We start from the raw sequence: 23,714 nt of genomic DNA, 5'->3' as shown, positions 1-23,714 counted from the left end.
TGGTTACTTTTTGCTGTTTAAATCATAACCCCTAATGTAATTATTAAGTACATTCCAAATACAGCACTGCAAGTCATTATCCTAAGAATATGAATGGAAGATATTGTGAAAATGCTTGTACATCATACATTATATTTTAGGCTGGTGTAGTTTCATCTTTTACTGTAACTACTGCAATTCATACTCTAAGACAAAAGATATAGTAAAATTACAATGAAATTTGTAATTACGTGAAAGAAAGTTGTAGCCGATTGCCAGGAGAGCTGATGATATTCCATACACATTCACGGTCTATTGGGTAAGGATCAGGATAGTTAGGACTATTGAAGGCGCCACTCACCATGTGATAAACACCACCACAAGCTGCAAAAGGAATAAAATGAAAAGAAATACAATAGGCAAAGTAGAAAAAAATGCTATTTCAGTGCATTAAAATAGAATAGTCAAGAGTTTGATGAAATGTTATGCTGAAACTATTCTACAAAAACTTCTGACTCAACTGAAAATATCCTTTAAAGTCTCACATCTCCTTCCGGCTGAAGCAAGCAGAGCAGTGGTCTTCACTGTACTTTCTTCTTCTTTAGAATGTCTTTTACCAACTACAATAAATTCAAGTTGTGATATATCGCATCTTCAAAGCAAGGAAAGTAAAACATTTAGACTTATATCCTTTGTTCCAGTAAAGAGCACCATTACAAATCAATGCCCAGTCAAATGGGTGCCAGTAACAGCAAAACCCCAATCTTCTATTAAATCTCAGTATGCATACTTTGAATTTAATATTAAACAGAAAGCTTTTCCTTGCTATCTATGGGATACGGAAGTGACACTTCTGGTCAGACCCTCCCCTTCAACTACGGGAGAAGAGTCCCCTAAAATCTTAACAGTCAGCTGGAACACTTTGCCAAAAAGCATTAGAATGTTTCCAATAATGTAATTTTTAGGTAGAAACTTAAACATTTAAAGGAATCCTACAAATGTTACTTTTTTATGGATATAGGTTAAAACTGATCCTTGCCTCATTTGATATTCCTTATCTGTCTTGCTGTCTATCTTTGTTGTTGTTAAGTCATTTAGTCAAATCTAACTTCATTACCTTAAGGACTTCAGCAAGCTAAGCATGTCTGTCGAGATAACTCTCTTTACTACAGTGTACTTAAGGAATAAACTTATAATGTCTTCTCTATATTTTTCATATTTCTCAGCTGGAAATGTAACTAGACAGTAATTTCTGTATCATAAATATGAATATAACATATAATATTGTTTTGCATTTTACATGTTTGCACATCTTGCGCTGTATAACCTAACATTATAAAAATGTGAAATGACTGTTTGCTTTAACAACTGTATGCTTTAACAACTGTATAATTACATGTATTTCAAACTGCCATGAGGTTCAGGTAAAGACAGAGAACAGTTCATGGACCTTGGCACCCAGCCTCTTAAGCACTGCAAATAAAATTTCATTAAGAACACTTCACACTAATAATTGCTAACACAGCAAAAATACAGGGAGAATCTTAAAACTGTCAAGATATTTTACTGAAATGAGACTCAAAGAACCACCACATGCCACAGCACTGATTCTAATTAACAGACCTGCGATCATTACCTTCCAATATTATGGTTATTGTTTACTTCTTATGTCAAACACTTTATGAGTTTTGCACACCAGTACATTAAATAGCAAATGTTTTTTCTCTTGTCTCAAAAACTTCTCAGTGCCTGTTTTTGGTCTTCATTAAAATACATAGCTTGGGAAGCCGCGGTGGTGCAGTGATAGCGTTGTCGCCTCACAGCAAGTTCTCCCATTCGATTCTTGGCTGGAGCACCTTCTGTGTGGAGTCTGCATGTCCTCCCTGCAGACGAGTGGCATTTGAAAGACATGCGTGAATGGATGTGCCTTCGTTGAAGGTTGGACATCGAGCTGGCACCTCGGCACCATAAAAATCTACTGCCAATCATTAGCGGTCCAGAGTTCCGCTGTGGCAACCCCTAACCGGGAAAAGCCGAAAGAGGAAGAACAACAAAATACATAGCTTGACTTTCTATCCTGAAATGTGCTGCATTCAAAATGAAGGTTTTTTATTCATTTCTAACTCATAATATGTTATCAGACGTTCAAAATAGTCAGTATAATTTACTTAACCTGTAACAGTAGATTTTTGTAGAACACACTGCTTTACTGGCATATTGCAAGCAATAATGCCTAACAGAATGTGTGCTACTGTGTAAATAATATATGCAGAGGAGTGTTTTGAGGCGCGATGCTGCAAGCAGAAGGCCTCTACATCCCTGGAAGGCTGTTATTTACAAAGTAAAATACACACCCTGGTGGGCATTATTGTGCTTAGAGAGCGCATTGTCTGTAAAATTGTTGTATTTGACTTAACTTATTTTTTTATTACTATAGTATTATTACTTTTTATATTTTTGATGTAAAAAACAGCTCCTCCTAATTTTTCAAACTTCCTGTAGTGTATGTAAAAGGTGTTGGAGAAAGAATTTTCATCCAAAATGTAAGATTTTCAAAAAATGCCCAGATATTTACCTCATTTTTGTACCTTACTCATACAATTTGTGGTTTGTTGGTAAACATTGAGGGCTGAAGTCACTAAATAATGACATGCATTTGTGTTTCAGACTTAATTTCCTTCAGAAAATGTATTCTAATGCAAATCGTGTTATCCTAACAAGTTTCTAATGTTATAGGAGCATTCTCTAAAATCTGTTCCTGTTTTTGTGCCTTTGTTGCCGCTTTATTTTAGGCTTTATCTAGATTTCTTGAGATAAGAGGTTGAGAGGCATGCATATCTCGTAACTGCTGCTGCCACTACTTGGATCAGTTTCACTCTCTTTCTCTCTCTCTCTCACACACAAACACACTCCTGCTTTCATGCACGCAAGCATACATACACACGCATGCAGAAAGAACCCTAAACACACAAACACACACGAAAACACAAACACACGCACATTTTTCTTTTTTTTTGTAAGTTTCTTTTAATTTTTCACTCACTGAACAGCGAAAGCTCTGCTCAATCGATCATTCTCACTTTCATGAACGCATAAACTGACCATCACAGACATAGACACACACACACACACACACACAGTCACACACACACACACACACACACACACACACACACACACACACACACACACACACACACACACACATATACACATTTTTCTATTTTTAATTTTACATTCACTAAACAGCAAAAATATTGCTTAGCGAGCATAAAATAATGGCAGCCATTAGGTTCATTACAGTCTGAGCTCCACGACAGCTGAATATGCTGCCATGAAACTGTGGACTTATTTTTCAATGGGTATTACCTGTACCTTAACACCTTGCTGAAGAATGTTCATTCTCCACTCAGAGTAGTGATATACAGGTCTCCCATTCTCTAAGGGAAAGTAGTATCTTACTACCCTCCACTTGGCAGTCTGTCAAAGCTCATAACTGACCACTTCTTATCTGTGTGTAGGAAGGACCAATCAGCTGCCAGAAGTAAGATAGTGCTTCACAGCCACAGACAGAAGCCCTTCAGTTTTTTTCCTAGGTCCAACACAAGAGCATATGAAAACACAAGCTTTGCGAATACTAATTGTTTCAAACAAAATGCTTTACACACAACAAAAACTGCTACACACAAAAAAAATGCAGCAATTGCCAAACAGACTATGTAAATCTGACAAGGGGGTTTCTTATTGCTTTGCTGATCTGTGAGGGTAGAGGGCAGCCTTTGGACTTTGGATTTCAAAGTTCATCGAAACCTCCTTACCAGTACACAGTTGTTCAAACAGTAAAGTTCAATTTTTTACTGTTATATATCACCATTAGTCAGGTCAAGGTAATATTGGACTAACTGTCCTCCTAAAACTATCTCCTACAGCAACAAAATCAAGACTTTCATCTACTAGCACAAAGGCATTTTAAACTGCATTGTTCCTTTTACTTATCTCTCTCAACAGAGTTGTGGTTATTTAATTTCAGTCACTGATTATTTTTCTCTGTCTCTTTGTCAAGTTTGCAACCCGCTTCATTCACCCTCACTAATGGTCGGGTTCACTCTGCTCTCCACTCTACCCCAATTCCCACACACACACCCTCTTACTGTGCAGACATACTTCCATAGTACCACCCACGTATTCCTCAAAGCAATACCATCTGTTTCCTCCAAAAGAAAAACAATCAGCAGAATTACTCCCACTAGTAGGGTGGCGCAGTGGTGCAGTTGTTAATGTTGTCGCCTCACAGCAAGAGGTTCTCCGGTTCGATTCTCAGCTGGGGTGCCTTCTGTGTGGAGTCTGCATGTCCTCCCTGTGTTCATGTGGGTTTCCTCTGGGTCCTTCAGTTTCCTCCCACATTCCAAAGACATGTATATGGAGCATTTCTCCCTGGGCCTCCTCTGAAAATGGGCTCTGTCCCAGTCAGACTTTCCCAGTAAACAAATGTTAAACAAATTGTAACACCAACTCTAGCTTACCACACAAGACTCTCTCTCAACTGTATTAATCCTTACCCCCAAATAACTATTACATCTCTATAATGAACCCAGTACTCTCCTAACATGTTCTAATCCCAATTTACAACAAAGACAAAACCCAAGTTAAATAAGATGCCCCTAATTCAGATTACTTTACTATTCCTTCTCACTCTAATAGCCTTCATCACCAATTATCATATCAACCTCCTTCAAATACTTAGGACTTCAACCAGTCCTCACAAAGAACATAAACATCTACCCAGACTGTCTTTCTGCACAACACCCTGTCTCTATAAACAAACCACATCTGATTTATTTAGCTCAAAACTAAGTATATAAATTCATGATCAAATACCAAATCAAGACAAAAATATAACTGGCCGCATTCTTCCTTCTGTAAAATATCAATTCAAAAAATTAGCAGAGATATTCACACCAACCTAGGTCCCACTGTTCATAAAACCATCACCTCCAACCCTAAAATAAACCAGCCACCTAATACCTCTCAAAAAACAGAACCAAAACTCACCTTACTAAATATTGAACCTAAGAAGTATGTGCAATAAAATTCATGACATATATGCCTATATTGCCACATACACTCCTGATGTAGTCATAGCTACTGATACCTGTTTAAAAAAAGAAATAACGGATAAGGAGATCACTCCGCCTCCCGGATAATATTCAGGTGTATAACAGACAAAACAAGCGAGCAAGTTGTGTAGCAATCATTAATAATAATTATGTTATCATCCACTTACTCCCACAGGAAATACTCAAATTTAACAATGCTGAACTTCTAATAACACTCCTAAAATATATTGGACATCCAAACAAATTAACCATAAAACTATAATACTTGGAGACTTACATACAGACTGGCAACTCAAAAATTCCACTACCTCCAATGAAGCCATAAACTTAGACAACTTCAAACAATTAATAACCACACCCAAAATAATCAATAAATCTTCTGGAAGACACTCAACATTAGACTGGATTCTTATACACAAAGTCTCTCAGAATAAGTGACCACTTACCAACAAATGCCATTAGAATTCACCATAACCTAGATAAACATATTATCTATAATCAAATATGAAATACAACCAATATCAGCAAAGATTATTTTCAACAAAACACTAAAACAATATAACTGGAATGTACTTCAAACAGTGCTGCAGAAGACTTTAATAATATATTCTAACAGACCTTAAATAATCTAGCACCAATACATAATAAAAGAGTAAAGTCCAGCCCCACAATTTAGACATCTTAAAAACCTTGCAAAACTCTATGTCAAATAGGACAAGCAAACATACCAACCTACAAGACAAACATCAAAATAACCCAAAACGTTTTTGGTCATCACTAAATAAACTACTACACCCTGGCAAGAGCACCACTCCCTCTCCTAAAACAAACAATATGACTCTATCCCCACACAGTTTAATTCCTACTACATACAATCAATATTATCTGTCTTAGACACTAATATATCTGACCTTTTCTTTCTACCCCTGTCCAATCAAATCCACCCAGAGCTCTTCAATTTTAGTCTAGTACACACCTCACTCATAATAAAGCTGCTACTCAAACTAAAAACTACTTCTGTAAGTGTAGACCAACTTCCATCAGACTACCTAAAAATGGCTGCAGAAGTCATAGCCTTCTCTGTGCCCATACTAATTAATCGGTCCACAGCAGAAAGGCACGTCCCATCACTGCATCATACCATTGCACAAAGGTGGAACATCTACAGAGTTTAATAACTACAGACCAATAGCGACCACCCCCAAAAAAAAGTATTTGAGAACTGCATCCATATGCAGCTGATGCAATACCTAACCTGAAATAACCTGCTTTGAGAATCACAGCACGGCTTTAGGCCCCAGCACAGCACTACTACTGCTCTGCTACATTTTTTCAATATAATAAACCAACATAGAAACAATGGTCTGCTTGTGTCCACCATGTTCTTAGACTGGTCAAAGGCATTTGATACGGTCTCACACCAGCAACTGCTCATTTGACACTCCTCAGTAGGACTTTCACAACACTGCTTGTCATGGTTTCTTAGTTACCTATATGGAAGGCAATAAGCTGCAAAATGGCAACAAACCTACTCATCCTTTCAACCAGTTACTACAGGTGTCCCTCAAGGCTCTATCCTAGGTCCTCTCCAATTTAATATATTTATTAAAATCCTCCACACCTCCACTCACCATGCTAGTTTAGTTCATTATGCAGTCGACTAAACATTAACATGTGTGGCCTCAACAATAAATAAGCTCCAAGACATTACCCAAAAATCTTTCTCCTTCGTAGTAACCTGGCTCATAGAATCAAACCTCCTACCCAACCCCAAGAAAGCAAAGTTAATGTTTTTTTGCCTCAAAACATTGCCAAAACCAAAAGCAATCTTTCACCATAAAGTCAGCAAATAATACTGTCATTGAAACTGTAACTCATAGTAAACTTCTAGGTATTACAATAGATCAATCTCAAATATGACCAGCATATATTGAACAGCATTAAATCTTCACAACAGAAACTAGGTTCCCTTTATAGGAAAAATGGATTTCTTACAGATACTGCAAGAAAAACTCTAGCCACCACCTTCGTATTGCCAAATCTCTCATACGCCGCTCCTACTTATCAAACTTAAATAATACTCAAAGAAAGAAACTTGCCTCCTGATACAACAAAATAGTTAAATTTGGCACCAGTCTCCCTCATAGGGCACAACATTGTCATAGTTTAAAGCAACTGAACTGGCTTGAACTATACAACTACCTTACATATTCACAACTAACTACAGCACACAAAATTCATCATCCAGAAAAACGCCCTGCACTACAAAACTTATTATTTCCCTTCTGTCCAGCAAGGGACCTCCATCTAGTAACAAATTATTACTACTCACAAATAAGTCCACTAATGTTGCAGGAGACTTGCTCTACTCTCAGTACGTTGCTAAACTCTCAGATAGTATCCCCACACAAATAAAACTCTCTGACAAACTTAATACTTTTAAACCACTGGTTAAATATCTTAGCCAGTCTTGGTCCTGCACATGCTCATCACAAGGTTAAAAATTTGTATTCACCATACAAAACTCTGCAAATACTCTCCTTAAACAGAATACCCTCAAACTCTCACTGAAATGACAAAATAATTTTTATAAATAACTGCTACCTGTACAATCCACTAAGTTGCATGTGGGCTTTCTCTTTAGTAACATCTACCTCTGTAAAATCTTAGCGTGCATAAATGTAACCACTGTATGTATATAAATGTAAATAGAAATGTAACTACTCCATGTTTATTTGGAACTTAGTATAATGCAATGTAAGCAAATGGAGCTTTTCACCTCAGGCATCTACTGAAAATGAGTGTTACTCACCGTAAACAAAGACAAATGAAAAAAATAAATAAATGCTGCCAGTAGGGTATGTTCTACTACTGTTACAGGTAAGTGGAACTTACACAATTGAACTATGTTCAACAAACACACTGCCTTACTCGCATATGGGTAGATTCCCAAAGCTTACCCAACCTGGGAGAGGAAGGATAAGGGTCCAGGACCCCCTGGAGGACAGTCCTCACAAACACTGCTCGGGATCTAGGAAAAAGCATCCAGTTTGTAGTGTTTTGTGAAGGTATGGATGGAGGACCAAGTTGCTGCCTCTAGAATACTTAAAGTCCACTCCTTTCCAATATGCCACTGAAGAGGAAAAAGCCCTGCTGGAATGTGCCTTTACCTTACATGGATTTGCCTGGACCTGGTGGGTGCAACAAGAGACCAATACCAAAAGACAACCAATGAGCAATGTTTTGCTTAGGAGCAGGTTGACCTTCCTTTGCCCCATAGAAGGAAATAAGATGCCTTCCAGCCTTCCTAAAGGGCTTTATTCTGTCAAAATAGTACCTGAGCTACCAATACACATCCTAGGTATGAAGTACCCCCCCCCCTCTCTCTCTTATTTTTACATTCTGGGGAAGAACAGAGTGAGATTAATGGAATGCTTGGGAGTGAACTCTAAAAACACTTTCAGCATGAAAGAAGGATAGGTGCACAACACAACCCTGTTCATATGGAAAATAAGGTAAGGGTCTTGCACCATGAGAGTTTACAGCCCAGAAACCTGCCTTGCAGATATTAGAGCAATACCAGTTTTCCATGTCAAGAACATAAGATCAGCGTAAGTTATTGATTCAAAAGGTGGCAATGTCAATTTTTCCAGAATAGTTGAGATTCCACAAAGGAGGAATTTACTTGCAACGGGGTCTCATATGCAACACTCCTTTCATGAACTGTGTTACCACAAGAAGAAATAGGCCAATCCACATGCAAGCAGAGATGACCACTAAATGCACCTTAATGGACACATACAATAAGCCATTCTACAGTAGCTCACATAAATATTTCAAGACCAGAGGGATATTACATTCAACAGAATCCCTGTTTCCATTTAGGCACCACTTTGAAAACCTCTCCCACTTATAAACATAAGATTTTTTAGTAGCAGGTTTTCTGGCCTCCTTTAACACCTGCTGCACATCCTCATAAAACAAGTGCCTAAACAAAGTCAAGACTGAATCATCCAGGCTGTCAATTTATGCTTTTCCAAATCGGAGTGCAGCTATTGCACCTAAGACTGTGTCCTTGTCCTTGGTCAATACCCTTAAAAGGGAAGCAAAGATTGCCTAGGTCAGTATAATGTTGCCACAATGACCTCTGGCATTTTTCTCTGAACTTTGAGAAGTACCTTCTGAATAAGTGGAAAGGGTTGAAATGCATACAGGGACAGTCTTGTCCAAGGGAATGAGACTGTATCTATTCTCCAAGCATGGATGCATAGATGACTGGAATAGAACTTTTCTAGTTATCTGTTTTGAAAGGAGGCAAGCAGATATCTATTCTCCAAGCATGGATGCATAGATGACTGGAATAGAACTTCTCTAGTTATCTGTTTTGAAAGGAGGCAAGCAGATATATTTGAGGCATTCCCCATATTTATTTATTTATTTTTCATTTGTTAACCTCGTAGTGTTTGACTGAGCAAGTAGCCTGTTTTCAGTGGAGACCTGGTGAGAAAATCTCCAGTACAAAAACAATTTAGTTATGAAAAAACAAAATAGTCATGACATATATATATTAACAAAAAATATTACTAAATAAACAAATAGTTGTGAAAACATGTAGTATAACATAATACAGAGATATCGATAGCTGGAATAATCAAAAAATCTATCACAAATAAACAAAATCTGATCAGAAACATGCAAAATAAGCACTAGCTGCTTAAAGGTGTAGACAAGAGGTGCACTAGAACAGATCTGAGAATGGTCTGTCCAGGATCTGCTGAGTCTGTCTGCCATAATGTTCTGCTCTGATGGGATGAATGGAGCCTTCATTATTACCAAGCAGTACAGAAGTTGAGACCTCATACCCCCTTGTTTATTTAGATACCACATCACTGTGAACCTGGAATCCATAGGTGATAAAAAGCCTTCAAGGCATGAATCCCCACCAACATCTTGATACTGATGCACCTCCATGTAACGCTGAGCTCCCACGTGGTTTGCACTTGCTTCCCCATTGACGCAGCTCCCCATGCAAAAGTGGAAAATCTGTCCAGGTAGACTGCAGAGGTGTCGGAGGGAAGAATGGAAGTCCTGGATTGACACTCAACTGTTCTCGCCACCACTGTAAATCTCATTGGATAAAAGGATGAAAGGAAGCACTGGTAACTGTGTTTCCAGGGAATTAAAGTGTTAAGTCCTACAATATCAGACATATCAGTCAATTAATTTTTCCCCCTTTTTTAATTTCTCCAAGTCTTTTGGGTTTCTAATACCATGACTAGAATGGGCTCCATTTCTAATTCAAAGTATGATTAAAGTTCATGAAATTAGTATTGTTTCAATCTTTGATGTTAGCCAGAAGTGATCTTTGCAGCACCTGCAGTGTGCCCAGTAATAACACCTTCTACAATTTGTACAGAGTTAGATGTATCAGTAACATATCTAAGTATGATTGTAAATTCTTTTTTATAAGACCCATTGCTCCTACTGCTAATGGAGCTGTCTGGGTATTTTTTTCCATACTGCCCTCACTTCTGCCTGCAAATCCTGGTATTTTATGATTTTGTGTCTCTGTATTAAGACACTGTAGTCACTGGGTGCAGCAGTTTCAAGGATCAATACCACTTCTGTCTTCTTCTCATGGACCACTATATCTGTTTTTTTTTGCATCTATTTTTTTAACTGTTGGTAATGGATGATCCTATGTGATATAAACTTCATCACTTTCTACAATGCTTTGTGGCTCACATTTCCAGTGTTTTTCAGCTACTTCAATATTGTATATATAATGTTTGCACAATCCCCAATACAACAGCCTTGCCACATTATTATGCCTTTCAGTATACAGTCCTTCTGTCATTAGTATATCACAACCAGCAACAAGAAGTCCAACTGTTCCCAGTTCTGTTTTACAAAACCTACATTTGTCTGTTTCTCCGACATGTTCAATGGACTTTGTAAACTAATGTGTATGTAGTCCACTATCTTGGGCTGCCAATCTTAACCTTTTGTCTTTTTGTTTAAATTCACCTCTCCTTAACCATTCCTGTATTCGATCCTGATCAACATTAGGTTATTCCAAGAGTTTTCTACACTTGCAAATATATTTATGCATTTTCCACTTTTCTTGCCTTCTCATCTGGTCCTTCACCTAATATTCTTTCTTTTCTTTCTTGGCACATTCAGTTGCTGCCTGATTTTTATCTACTTCAGGTTTGATTTCCATTCCTGCTTGATGCTGATATGCTTCTACTAAACTAAGCAGTGAAGTCATCTTAGAGTTGTTGTTCTCATGTTTCAAAACTTTCACTACATTTGGGTCTTGTGAGGTCAGCAGATATGTATGCAGTCCCACAATCGCAGATCTATACATGTAATCAATTTCGAGGAGGCCCATACCTCCTTCAGAATGGGGAATATATAGTGTAGGTATGCCTGTTTTTTTATAAATCATTTGATGAGCATGAAGCATCATTCTTGTTTTCCTGTCCAACCTATCCAACATGTTTTGGGGCCAGTCAATCACTCCAAAATTGTAAGTTAGGACAGGAAAAGCAAATTGGTTTATAGCTTAAACTTTGTTCTTAGATGTAAATGCTGTTTTCAGTATAGCATTTGTTCATGTTTTATTGTCGATCCTTTATCAATTCCCAAATATTTCCACATTCCCTCTTGCTCAAGTTCTTTTATATCACATTCCTGTCAAAAACTAATGTTGTCTTGGTGCTGCAACTTTCCTGCTTTAAAGATTGCCTTTGCACATTTATCAAGCCCAAATGACACATATCATCTGACAAGGTTTTGACCACTTGCACTTGTGCTTTCAGTTCCTCATCTGATGAATTATACAGTTTTAAATCATCTACAAAAAGAAAATGATAGGTCTTTACACTTTGTTGTTTTCTGAGAGCCAAATTGTAGTCATGACCTAATCAGTTAAGTAGACAGCTTAATGGCCTAAGGCAAGACAAAAGAGCAGCGGTAACACATAGTCACCCTGCAATATTCCCCTTTGATGTTTTATCCCTGGAATAATAATTTGTCCTTTATCAAGACTTAACTGCAAAGTGGTTTGCCACTGTTTCATGGCCTCTGAAATGTAATCAATCAGTATAGGGTATATCTTATACATTTTTAAGCACTCTTTTATTCATGAGTGTGGGATACTGTCAAATGCTTTTTTGTAGTCTATCCATGCCATACTTAGATTCTTCCCCTTTTTACAGTTCTCCATTATGACTTTATTTAACAGCAAATGATCCTTCGTTCCATATGACTTTCTTTTATTACCCTTTTATTCCACTGCCATGACTGAGTTTTCTTATAAATGATTGTAAATTCTGACAGCATCAGTTCCAGTGTATAGTTTATATGTCATTGGAAGGCAAGTTATTGGTCTTTATACAACGACCCCCCATTAATATTCAAAAACGTGCACGCTGATTGTTCAGCGTGCACGTTGTAAATCCGAGTTATAGTAATGGAAAAAGGTCCGGTCACCCAGATTTTTTCCATTACTGTAACTCTTAAGGCAACACTGTCTCGCTATGTTAAACGAGTTTAACATAGCGAGAAAGCTTTAAAAAAAGCAACGGAGATTCTCTGTTGCTTTTTTTAAAGCTGTCTTACTATGTTAAACCCATTTAACATAGCGAAACAGTTTGTAAAAAGCAACAGAGATATTGCTTTCTCCGTTGCTTTTTTCAAAACTGTCTCGCTATATTAAACGGGTTTAACATAGCAAGACAGCTTTAGAAAAGCAAAGGAGATTCTCTGTTGCTTTTTTTAAAGCTGTCTCACTATGTTAAACCCATTTAACATAGTGAAACAGTTTGTAAAAAGCAATGGAGATCTTGCTTCCTCCGTTGCTTTTTTCAAAACTGTCTCACTATGTTAAACCCATTTAACATAGTGAAACAGTTTGTAAAAAGCAACGGAGATCTTGCTTTCTCCATTGCTTTTGCCCACAGCTCTGATGTACTGGGTAGGCATACGCATGCGCAGTACATCAGAACTGCCGCAGAATAACAGACAGCTGCGGAAGGGCAGCAAGGAGGCATTATACAATGCCATTATTTAAGAAAAGTAATTATTTTTTTTCTTAAATAATGTCATTGTATAATAGCAATAACCCACTTCTGGGTGTGGGTAATGCTGGATTTACCCACGGTTTGCTTTGTTTGGCCCCTCGGGCTTCGCCCTCGCGACCAAACCACACCAACCGTGGGTAAATCCAGCATTACCCACACCCAGGCGTGGGTTATTGCTATAATAGTTTTTAGGATAGTTTGCAGGTTCACTCTTAAATAGGAGTACTGTTTTTCCTGTTGTTTGCCAGGCTAGAGTCTGTTTGGAGTGTGCACATAAATAGCTATTACTCATGGCTAAGTCTTCATGCAAAGACGTTAATACTTTTAGCCAGAAGTTGGGTACTGCATCTGTGCCTAGGGTTTTCCAGTTAGGAGCTTTTCTTAACTTTGTTTCAATCTCTCTGGCCGTTTATTCATCCCATTTCATATCTTGTACATTTGAGCGTCTTATTCTTTCTTTTACTTCTTCTATCCATTTAGCATCTTTGTTATGTTCCACAGGATCTTCATAGATATTTCTCCAAAATATATCTATTTCTTCTTTTTTTGGTGATGTTTCAATACCTTTTGCTTTGTTTGCCAATTCTCTATAAAACTTTTTTGGGTCATCAATATATTGCTTATCTTGTACTTTTCCTTTATATTTATCTGTATATCTTCTAAGTTTTTCTGCTTGTGCTGATATTCTTAGTTTATTATTTGCGACAGTGTATGATAGATCCTGATCTGTTCTGATACTGCACATTGCTTTTATCACATCTATCTTTCTGAGTATTTTTGTTGATCTATTCCTTCTTCTGTACTCGTCTAACAATGACATTTCTTGCTTAATTGCTGTACACTTTTCTCTATTCAATACTTCCATGATGGCATTTGATTTCTTCCCTTCCTTTCCCTTAAGACCTCATGTTTTTGTGGCAGGACTTTATCTGTTATTTATTTAGCTGCACAGTAATATATATATATTATATATAATCTATCCTATTTACTTCTGTTACATCACATGAATCTCTATGGCAATCCTAAATTACTATGTTCATTTATTTTATCAGACGTCTACCTTTTTGCGTTTTATTGACTTTTTGTAGTCTATTTCTTTCATTGATCTTAATATGTCTGTTAATTTCTATTAAAACAAGAAACTCTTCTCTTAGATCATTTTCTTCTAAACTGAGGGCACATTCCTTGTTCTCCATTTTCTGTGGGTATTCTATAGAAAGTTCCAGAGCATCTTCCTGTGTCACATTCTCTTCAGTTTCTCCTGTGTCATCCGTTGCTCCTTCATATGGCAGCTCACTGGCCTATCACTCCACAACATTAACTGCATGAGAGTTGCCACAGTTTCCTGTTCCTTCTCTTTCTGTGCAACTTCAACTGATCATTTGTACTGGTTTCCTATGAAGGTCTCTAAAGTATCTTCATATGGCAATTGATCAGATGTTTCTGGCTCCACTGGTTCATACTTAATTAGGGGATCCGTTGTTCTATTCTGCTGTAATGTTATCTAAGCTAGACTTTCCATACTAAATCCTTCACTTCACAGGTAATCCATAACCTCAGCTCCTATTCCTTAACTTCTCCATTACTAATCCTCATTTCTACTTTTCCTCTTTGTTTCCTTTTTCTTTTCTTGTATTGTAAAATTTTCCATGTCCGGATACCTTTGCCTGTATTTCTCTTCAAATATCTTTGGTGCTGATCTTTTTGTATTGATTAGTTTTGATTTCTCCTTTGCATAAATATTGCACCATATTAAATCTATTTTTCTTTCCCATGTCCACATTTCTTCCTCAGATGTCTCCTGCTCCTGTTTTTCCTTACTTTGGGGACTCGTTTCATCATGTTGTGATGTAACCTGTGGTAGACTTTCTGCAATAAATCCTTCACGTTGCAAGTATGCCATAACTTCATCTTCAAATTTTCTAACTTCTGCTTTACTAATCTTCTGTTCTATGTTCTCTCTTTGTGATCTCAATTTTTTATTGTGAATTTTTCCATATCTAGATGCCTTTGCCTGTATTTCCCTTCAAACATCTTTGGGGCTGCTTTTTTGTGTTGGTTAATTTAGCGTTTTCATTTGCATAAATATTGCACCATATCATATCTGTCTTTCATTCCCATGTCCATATTTATTTTTTATACCTTTCAAAAGTCTCTAGATTTTTTTCTTTACATTTTAGCACTTCCTCAGGCACTTTTTCCAAACGGCCCAAGTTTTCTTGGTCTATATAATGTTTTTCATAAATCTGTTGAATGAACACAATTTTTTATTTGAATTTTTTCATAAGTATCATGAGCACCATCAATCAAAGAATTTTCAGGCCAAGACAACATTCCACTTGAAGAATTCCAGAAACACTGTTTGGTAAGAGAAGATCTTGTCTCCGGGCAGAAAGGCCATTATTTTGTTGGAGTTGATTAGACAACCTAGAAAGATGAGTCTTTGTGAGGGAGTTGGGCATGACTTCAGGAGCTTCAATTTGAACCCCAGAAGATGGAGTACAACCATAACCTTATCTAATGATTCTAAACACCTGGATGCAGATTCTGCACAAATCAGCAAATCATTCAAGTAAGGAAAAATTTGGATGTCCATCGTCTGACAATGAGCCACTACTGGGGCAAGGCAGTTTGTAAAAATTCAAGGAACAGTAGATAACCCAAAGGGCAATACAGAAAACAGAAAGTCAGACCCAGAGACAAAAGATCTGATCTGTTGCACGTTTTGCCTGCTGTAGCATAGACTAGATTGAGACCTGCTGAATCTGGTTCTGTTTGTTAAATTGAGTACTAAACCAAGCTATCTTTTGTTGGATAGTTCCCCCCTTTGCACCCTTGTGACAGGAGACTGCAGTTAGGAGTCATCTGATTGAAGGTTGCTGGCACATGGCTCAGTTTTGAGCTTTTTTATTGGTTAAATTCTTTAATTCAGTATGCTGTTGCTACATAAGCCCTGCATTTGCTCAGGTTTGTGCTTGTTTTAACACATCTCCACAAAGTTAGGCAACCAGCCACTGTTCTGCTGTATTCACCTGTTTACGCATAGTGCACCTGCATGCACCATCATGCACTACTGCAGAGTGGGGGGCAACCATTGGCAATTATAGATGAAAAAAATTCAGTAGATAAATTTTCCCTTAGTAGCTGCCCAAGATCTGTCTGAGAAGTCCTTAAATTGTGCTTAGCTGCTCAGACAGCACCTCAGCTGCACTTTTGCCCCTGAAACAGTCCCAAAACCACCAAATCTACAATAGTCTCATACCATTTAGTGAACCCCCACTAGTGTAGACCTTTTGTAGAGTATCCCATTAGTATAGACCCTGTTTAGAGCACCCAGTTATACCACACTCCTCCATTTTGTCTTCCCACTATGAAAACAGGATTTAACCTAGGATTATGGATGGTCAGTTTACCTCCATTTCTCCTACCAGCCTGTCTGACATGGGTATCTTGAGGCAGTGTAGCAACTGCTTCATGTACACTGACAACCCTCTACTCCTAAATCACCGAAGTAAAATTTGTGAGAGATGTATCTACACTAAGAATTTGGAATCCTTGCTCTCTTTCACACAGAACAGTAACGCTGAACAGGTTATCAGCTCGCAATCATATGCGGAGGCACTCACCAGAAACCTACACAAACACAAGAGGCCTTCCAAACATAAACATGCCACACCTATTACAGCACCTACAGCACTCAATACACATAAAAACACAAGCACCATTGTCTCACCAAATAAGCCCCTAAGGCAAAGCACATATAAACCAAATTTTTTAGTCATAGGTGACTCCATTGTGAGACATACAGATGTCCCACTCACCACGCTGGACAAGGAGAAGGTTATGGTCAGCTGTCTATCGGGTACCAGGATCTGTCAGATAACATATACATATAAATGGTTCTACACAACTCTTACAATTCACATGTAACTTGAATTTGCATATTTAGATGTTAAGTTGGTGAAAAATACTTCCATGAGGGTATTGCAATCAGAAATTTTTCGTAAGAAAATATATTCTAACAGTTTTCTACACTTTGACAGTGCCCATCCCAACAAACAGAAGAGGGCTGTTGTAAAGGGGCAATTGGTAAGAGCTGCCCACATGGTCACCAGTTTTGATGCATTTATTGGTGAATGTGAATTGTTAAAAGAAATGCTTTTAAGGAGAGGTTACCCTTTCTGTCTTGTTAATTCATTGAGGTTTTGAATAAGAGAGAAAGAGGTCATTTTAAAGCAATCCTTAATCAGGACTTGGGTGATCACTTTATTAATAAGTGGTGTTAACGATGCTGAGATGAGTGATGTTAACTTACAATGAGGTGATCATGAGGTAGATAGAAGGGCCGTAGGAGTAACATATTCAAAGTTAGCTTTTGTTACGGCCTATAATAGGTCCAGTAAGAGGATCATGGATATTTTGTATAAAAACTGGGTCATCATTTCATCAAGTAATGATATTAGACAATGGGTAGGGGAGAAACCCTGTGTTATATACAGAAGGGGCAGGACCTTTAAAAATGTCCTTGATTCCCATACAAAGGGACCCATGACTGGGTACATGAGGAAACGTGGGGCATGCACGTTATGTTCGTACATCCTTGAGGGCCCATTTTATGTGCTAAATGGTGTCATGATAACATTTAGAAGGAAAAGTTCATGGCAAATGGAAAGGGTTGTGTATTGTGCTTTATGCACTACCTGCCCAGCTTTTTATATTGGAAAAATTGAAAGGAAATTAAGATGCAGGATTTATGAACACCTAAGGGATATTAGATTAGGTAAAGACACTAATGCACTGGCCAAACACTGTAAGGAATGTGAAGGACATTATTTTAAATTTCTTGTCTTAGATGTGATTGACATAGATCCAAGGGGTGGCCCTTGGACATTACAGTTAGAAAAACAAGAAGCTTTTTGGCAGATAAAAACAAATGCCACAAACTGGCCAGGAATAAATTATGCTCTGTCTTTAGCATGTTTTCTTAAATTAAAGGCATTAAATAGATAGAAGTGTTTAATAATAATAAAATATATATATATATATATTTACATAATTTTAATATATTTATGATCTGAGCAAACTTTTTATTGTTTATTAAGTAGTGTTTTTTATTATATTGTATTGCTTTTCTGAATTGTTGAGATGTTTTTAATAATAGTTTTTTGGCGTATTTTAAATGCACTTGATGATTCATGAATATGTATTGGGTGTATCACACCTTATTGGCTTTGATGTTAATTAAGGGGTGGATCTGTTCCTTTAAATTAATTGCTTCTGACACTATCTAGTAACTTTGATAAAGTCTCTGATTCAGCAGAGACGAAAGCGCTTGGGAATATATATGTTACTAGATTTTTGTATTATTATTTATTATTTGAATAAATAAAGAAGTTATGTACTCACCATAACGTTCCATCTGAGTAGTTTTACTTCATTTGTCTTCCAACCTGTGGGTACCAGATCCGTAAAGGATCCGAGCCAGCAACTTCACAAGCATCTGTTCCAAGCTCCAAGCTCCTCCCCTTACCCATAATACATCACCACTACCTTCCAACCCTCAGATCGAGTTTGCTGCACCTTACACTGAACAACCCGATCCCAAAAACACCTTACACACCTAAAACTAGCTATAAATGCTATCCATATGGTAAGGCCAGGGGGAAGGAGGGAGGGACAGTTGAAGACAAATGAAGTAGAACTACTCAGATGGAACGTTATGGTGAGTACATAACTTCTTTATCTGAAGTAGTTTACTTCATTTGGTCTTCAACCTGTGGGACAGAGTCCCAGCTACTAACCACCTGGGTGGCCCTCATATGGAAGGATATTCTAGAGCACCACGGAACCAAAGGATGCTCTCCTTCAAGAAATCAAATCAATTTATAGTGCGAAATAAAGGTATGAGATGAGGACCAAGTAGCTGCAGAACAAATGTCATCGAAAGATGACCAAAAGGCTGCAGAAGTAGCCATGGACCTAGTCAAGTGAGCTTTAATCTGACCCAGTGGAGACAAACCTTTATCCTTGTAGATCTGAAGGATACATAGGGAGATCCTCCTAGCAATGGTCACCTTGGAGATAGGTTTACCCAAAAAAGGTTTAGAAAAGGACACAAACAACTGGTCAGATTTACAAAAGGCTTTGGTCCTGTGCAAATAGATCCATAACTGTCTATGAACATCTAACAAATGCAACTTGTGCTCCATTTTGTTTGTAAAATTTGGAAAGAAAACAGGTAAATTGATAGTTTGACTGATATTAACCTCCGATGCTACTTTTGGGAGAAAAGAAGGACTGGTGCAAAGATAAACCCTGTCCTTGTGGAAAATCATGTATGGAACCTTGACAGACAATGCCTGAAGTTCTGAAACCCTCTAGCAGAGGTGATAGCCACTAGAAAGGCTGTCTTCCAAGACACAAACTTAAGATTTGTAGTTGCTGTAAGTTTCCAAGACACAAACTTAAGATCTGTGGTTGCTGTAAGTTCAAATGGAGGAGCAACCAACACTTGAAGTACCATACTAAGGTCCCATGGGGGAATGGGATCTTTGACCAGAGGACATAAAAGAAAGGTACCTTTAATAAAAGTTTGCACAATCTGGAAGAGGCTAAAGAAGCGGAATTCTCACCCACGTGAAAATGAGAAATGGCAAGCTAGTTGAACCTTGATCATAAACGAGCTAGCCCCTTGTTGAAAAATATTTGCCAAAAAATCAAGAATAGCCAGAATGGGAGCTGTGAACAGATCTAAACTTCTTTGAGAAGCCCAAAAGGAAAAACGCTTCAATTTGCTGTGATAAATCTTACTGGTGGATGACTTATGAGCCACCACCAGAATAGACCTGACCAAAGAAGACAATTCGAGAGTCCTAGCAATTAAGGGAACTGGAGCAGCCAAGCCGTGAGCTTCAGACTGCCCAGATTCAGATGAAGGACCTTTGAGGGGTGCGAAATGAGATCCTGAATTGGATCCAAGATCCAAGGAGGAGCTAGAAGATGAGACCAAAGGAAGGGAAACCATACCTGGCAAGGCCAAAACAGGGCAATGAGGATCACTTTACTCCCCAGTCGACAAGCTTTCTGTAGAAACTTCAGAATAAAGGGTACAGGAGGATAAGCATAAAGAAGACCGGGAGGCCAAGCATGAACTAGATCGTATCTGGGGGACTCCTCCGGCAGGAGGTTCAAATCGAAACACTCGCTGCACTTCGTTGGAAGGTGATGCGAAGAGATCGCAGCAAGGCTGACCCCACTCTAGAAAGATCTGCTCCGCTACTGAAGGATTCAGAGACTACTCATAAGGCATCAGAATAGTCTGGCTTAGTTTGTCCTCTAGAATGTTGGACCATCCCGGAATATGCATTGCTACCAGAAAATGACCAGTGGAGATTGCTCATTTCGAAACTCTCAAGGCCTCACAACAAAGGGGGTAAGATCTGGTCCCTCCCTGTCTGTTGATATACCAGACCACTGACATGTTGTCTGACTGGATTGCAATGGTTCTCAGAGGTAGAAATGCATGAAGGGCCTGCAACGCTAAAAAGACCGCCCTCATCTCCAGAACATTTATATGCAAATTGGTCTCAATCGGGAACCACATGCCTTGGACTGTCCTTCACGAACAATGCCCCCCCACCCTAGTTGGGAGGTGTCCGTGGTCACTGTGGCTTAGGCAGGAGCTGGAACAAAGGGTCATCCCTCCAAGATTTTCAAAGACTGTATCCAACAAAGAAGGGATGACCTGCAGACTCAGCTGAGGTACTGGGTGCGACAATGGAAGATCCAACAAGGACCATTGCACCACTAGAGTCCACTGTAGTACTCGCATATGTAATCGAGCATGTGGTAGGAGTGTTGTCGTCACTGCCAGAGAACCTAGGGCCTTTAAGACCAACTCTGCTGAGGGAAGGTGAGATCGGTAAATGAAGGTGACATGCATCCTTAAGTTTCGAACTCTCTCCGAGGTCAGGAAAACTTTTGTCTGTAGCATGTCTATCCGTGCCCCTATGTATTCTATCACCTGGATAGGATTCAGAAGAGATTTGGCTGTGTTGATTGTAATCCCTAGATAGTGTGCAAGCTTTAGGAAATAATCTCTTTTCTGACGAAGTAGACACTTGGTGGCAGCAGTAAGGAGCCAACTGTCCAGGTAAGGGTAGACCTGAATCCCTTGAAGCCTGAGGTGAGCCGCTACTACTGCCATCACTTTGGTGAACACCCTGGGGCCCTGGTGAGGCCAAAGGGTAGGGCTTGAAAGTGATAATGATTGGCTCCTAGCCGGAAGCAGAGGAACCTCCTGGAGCTTCTGTGCATCTTTATGTGATAGTAAGCATCCCGCAGGTCGAACGAGCACATCCCGTCACTCTCTTGCAGGTAAAGCATGATGGACTGTAAAGTGACCATCTGGAACTTCTCTTTGGCAACTGACAGGTGCGGAGTAGACAGGTCCAGAATGGGCCTTAAGTTCCCCATCTTTTTTGGCACCAAAAAGAACCTGGAGTAGATGCCCAATCCAGACTGATCTGGGGGGACGGGTTCGATGCTCATTTCTTTAGCAGCTTGGAAACCTGTAGCGTTGCTGCCTCCCTTTGCGTGGGTGGTACATCTGGGAAGTGCTTGTAAGGTGTAGGAGGAACCACAAACAGGATTGAAAAGCCTCTGGAAATTATCTGAAGCACCCAACGGTCTGATGACATGGACTTCTGTGCCACCAGGTGCAATGACAGGTGACCCCCGACTGCTTCCAGAGCAGAGCAGTCGTGCAACCCCTCAGGGTTATTGTGTGGGCCTGTCCAAGAATGGTTCTCAATACCCAAAATTCCTCAGACCCCCTCTGCCTCTGGCCCAGTGTCTATCCTGTCCCCCTCTGCCTCTAGGGGAAGAAGAGCCCTAAGTATCCCGGGAATACTGAGACTTCCAGAACCACATCTTCTTTTGTCCTAGCTGATTCTGGGAAAAGGATCTTTGAGGGTTCAAGAAGCAGATTCCGACACTAGACAGTGTCTTCCCATCTTTCTCACTCTGGACGAAGGTGTCTCGGATGGTCTTACCAAAGAGGAAAGAGCTGTCATACAGGGCATTCACAAAAGATGCCTTGAAAGGTTCTGTGAACTGACATAATCTGAGCCAGGCATTACGCATCATGGACACACCGAACCCAGGCACCCTAGCCACTCCTTCAGTTGCGTGTGAGAGGAGTCACATAGACATGTTTGAAACCACTGTCAAGGTAACCATCCTCATGGAGAACGTAGCCCTGTCCTCCTCTGACATGGACTTTGGGGGAGACTCAGCCAGTTCCTTAACCAGGTTGCATTGTAGTCTAGTAACGTGGGCCAGATAGTTCAGTGCCCTGATAGAAAAGGTCACTTGACACATAAACCCACTTCCCTAGGCGATCCATCATCCTACACTCACGGTCAGGAGGATGGACTGAGGAACTCTCCTGGCCTAGTTCTTTTTTGGTGGTGGCTGCTGCCACCATAGTATCTACAGGGGACCCTTTTTCCAAGCTGCTTTGTCTGCAGGGGGGCTCAATATTTTGTCCGGGCAGTTAGGGATTGATTCCACAGTGGCCGACTCCTTCCAAGCCTGTGAGGTGACCAAGTCCACTAAAGGATCTGTGGGTGGGGGCACCCAGGAAGTAGATGGGCCCGTGCCGAAAGCCTCCAGGAACACGGATTCATCTGAGAAATGTTTTGGGCTAGACCAACCTCCCCACTGGCGCAAGATTTCCATGATGTCTCCAAAGGAGACATTCTTGGGAGGTGATCTGGAGGAACCTTCCCCATCATCCAAATCTGTGTCCTTGGTGATGGACTCCAGGGAGGAATCCAAGTGCCTCCTCTTGCATGTACACTTGTGAGGAATCTCTTCAGTGGGACTTTCCCAAGGAAACTCGCAAACCACTTGTTGTTCCTCAGGAGGAACTACCTGGGGCTCCTTGAGCACGAGCTGTCCCTGTGGTAAAATGATGGGATTCACACACAAAGCAGAAGGAGTTGGGGTGGAGTCTGAGGATATAGTCAGGGGCCTCAATCCATTGGAGAGAACCCTTTCCATAACGTTGAACGCCGTGGGAGAGCGAGCTTCCTGGGACACAATTAATGGAACCAATCTCCATGGATCTGACACGGGAATCAGAGCCGAGCCCGAAGCAGATGGCACTCCGAGGAGGGGGCCATGACCTGATAAGTTCGGAGCCGATGGAAACAGCTTCACCCACTAGGATCTGACATCCAGGCTCTGACAGCCACTCGGATCCAAACTAGTCAGATCAGACATGCTCCAGGCAGCTGCCGGCGTCAAGGAGACAGGTACCATTGGCGCCAACCCCCTGACTAGGGGCACTCTCAGATCCATGTACTCAGAAACTGGGGGTCGGATCAGAGAAGGAGATATAGGTGTAAGGAAGAGAAGCTAGCTCCGCCCTGCAGAGGGAGAGGGGGCCGACAAGACTCCCATATGAATTTGTGTGAGAATAAATCTCTGCATCATTTTATCCATGTCAACTTCAGAGAGACTGTGG

At 39.7% G+C, this 23,714-nt stretch overlaps 1 protein-coding gene across 1 annotated transcript in view; it reads right to left on the bottom strand.

The window, feature by feature from the left end:
• Positions 1–23,714, bottom strand: part of LOC122792709 (cubilin-like) — a 3,134,001-nt gene that overhangs the window by 1,336,694 nt on the left and 1,773,593 nt on the right. The window contains exon 36 of the mRNA XM_044060295.1: positions 231–363. Coding sequence (XP_043916230.1) covers positions 231–363 — 133 coding nt within the window. The remainder of the gene's footprint in view (positions 1–230; positions 364–23,714) is intronic.

The sequence above is a fragment of the Protopterus annectens genome, chromosome 2.part0 (assembly GCF_019279795.1).
Source record: "Protopterus annectens isolate FY-2018-M chromosome 2.part0, PAN1.0, whole genome shotgun sequence".
NCBI lineage: Eukaryota > Metazoa > Chordata > Ceratodontiformes > Protopteridae > Protopterus > Protopterus annectens.
Note: the sequence above shows the minus strand (reverse complement) of the source record. Positions and strands in the feature narration are given on the sequence as shown.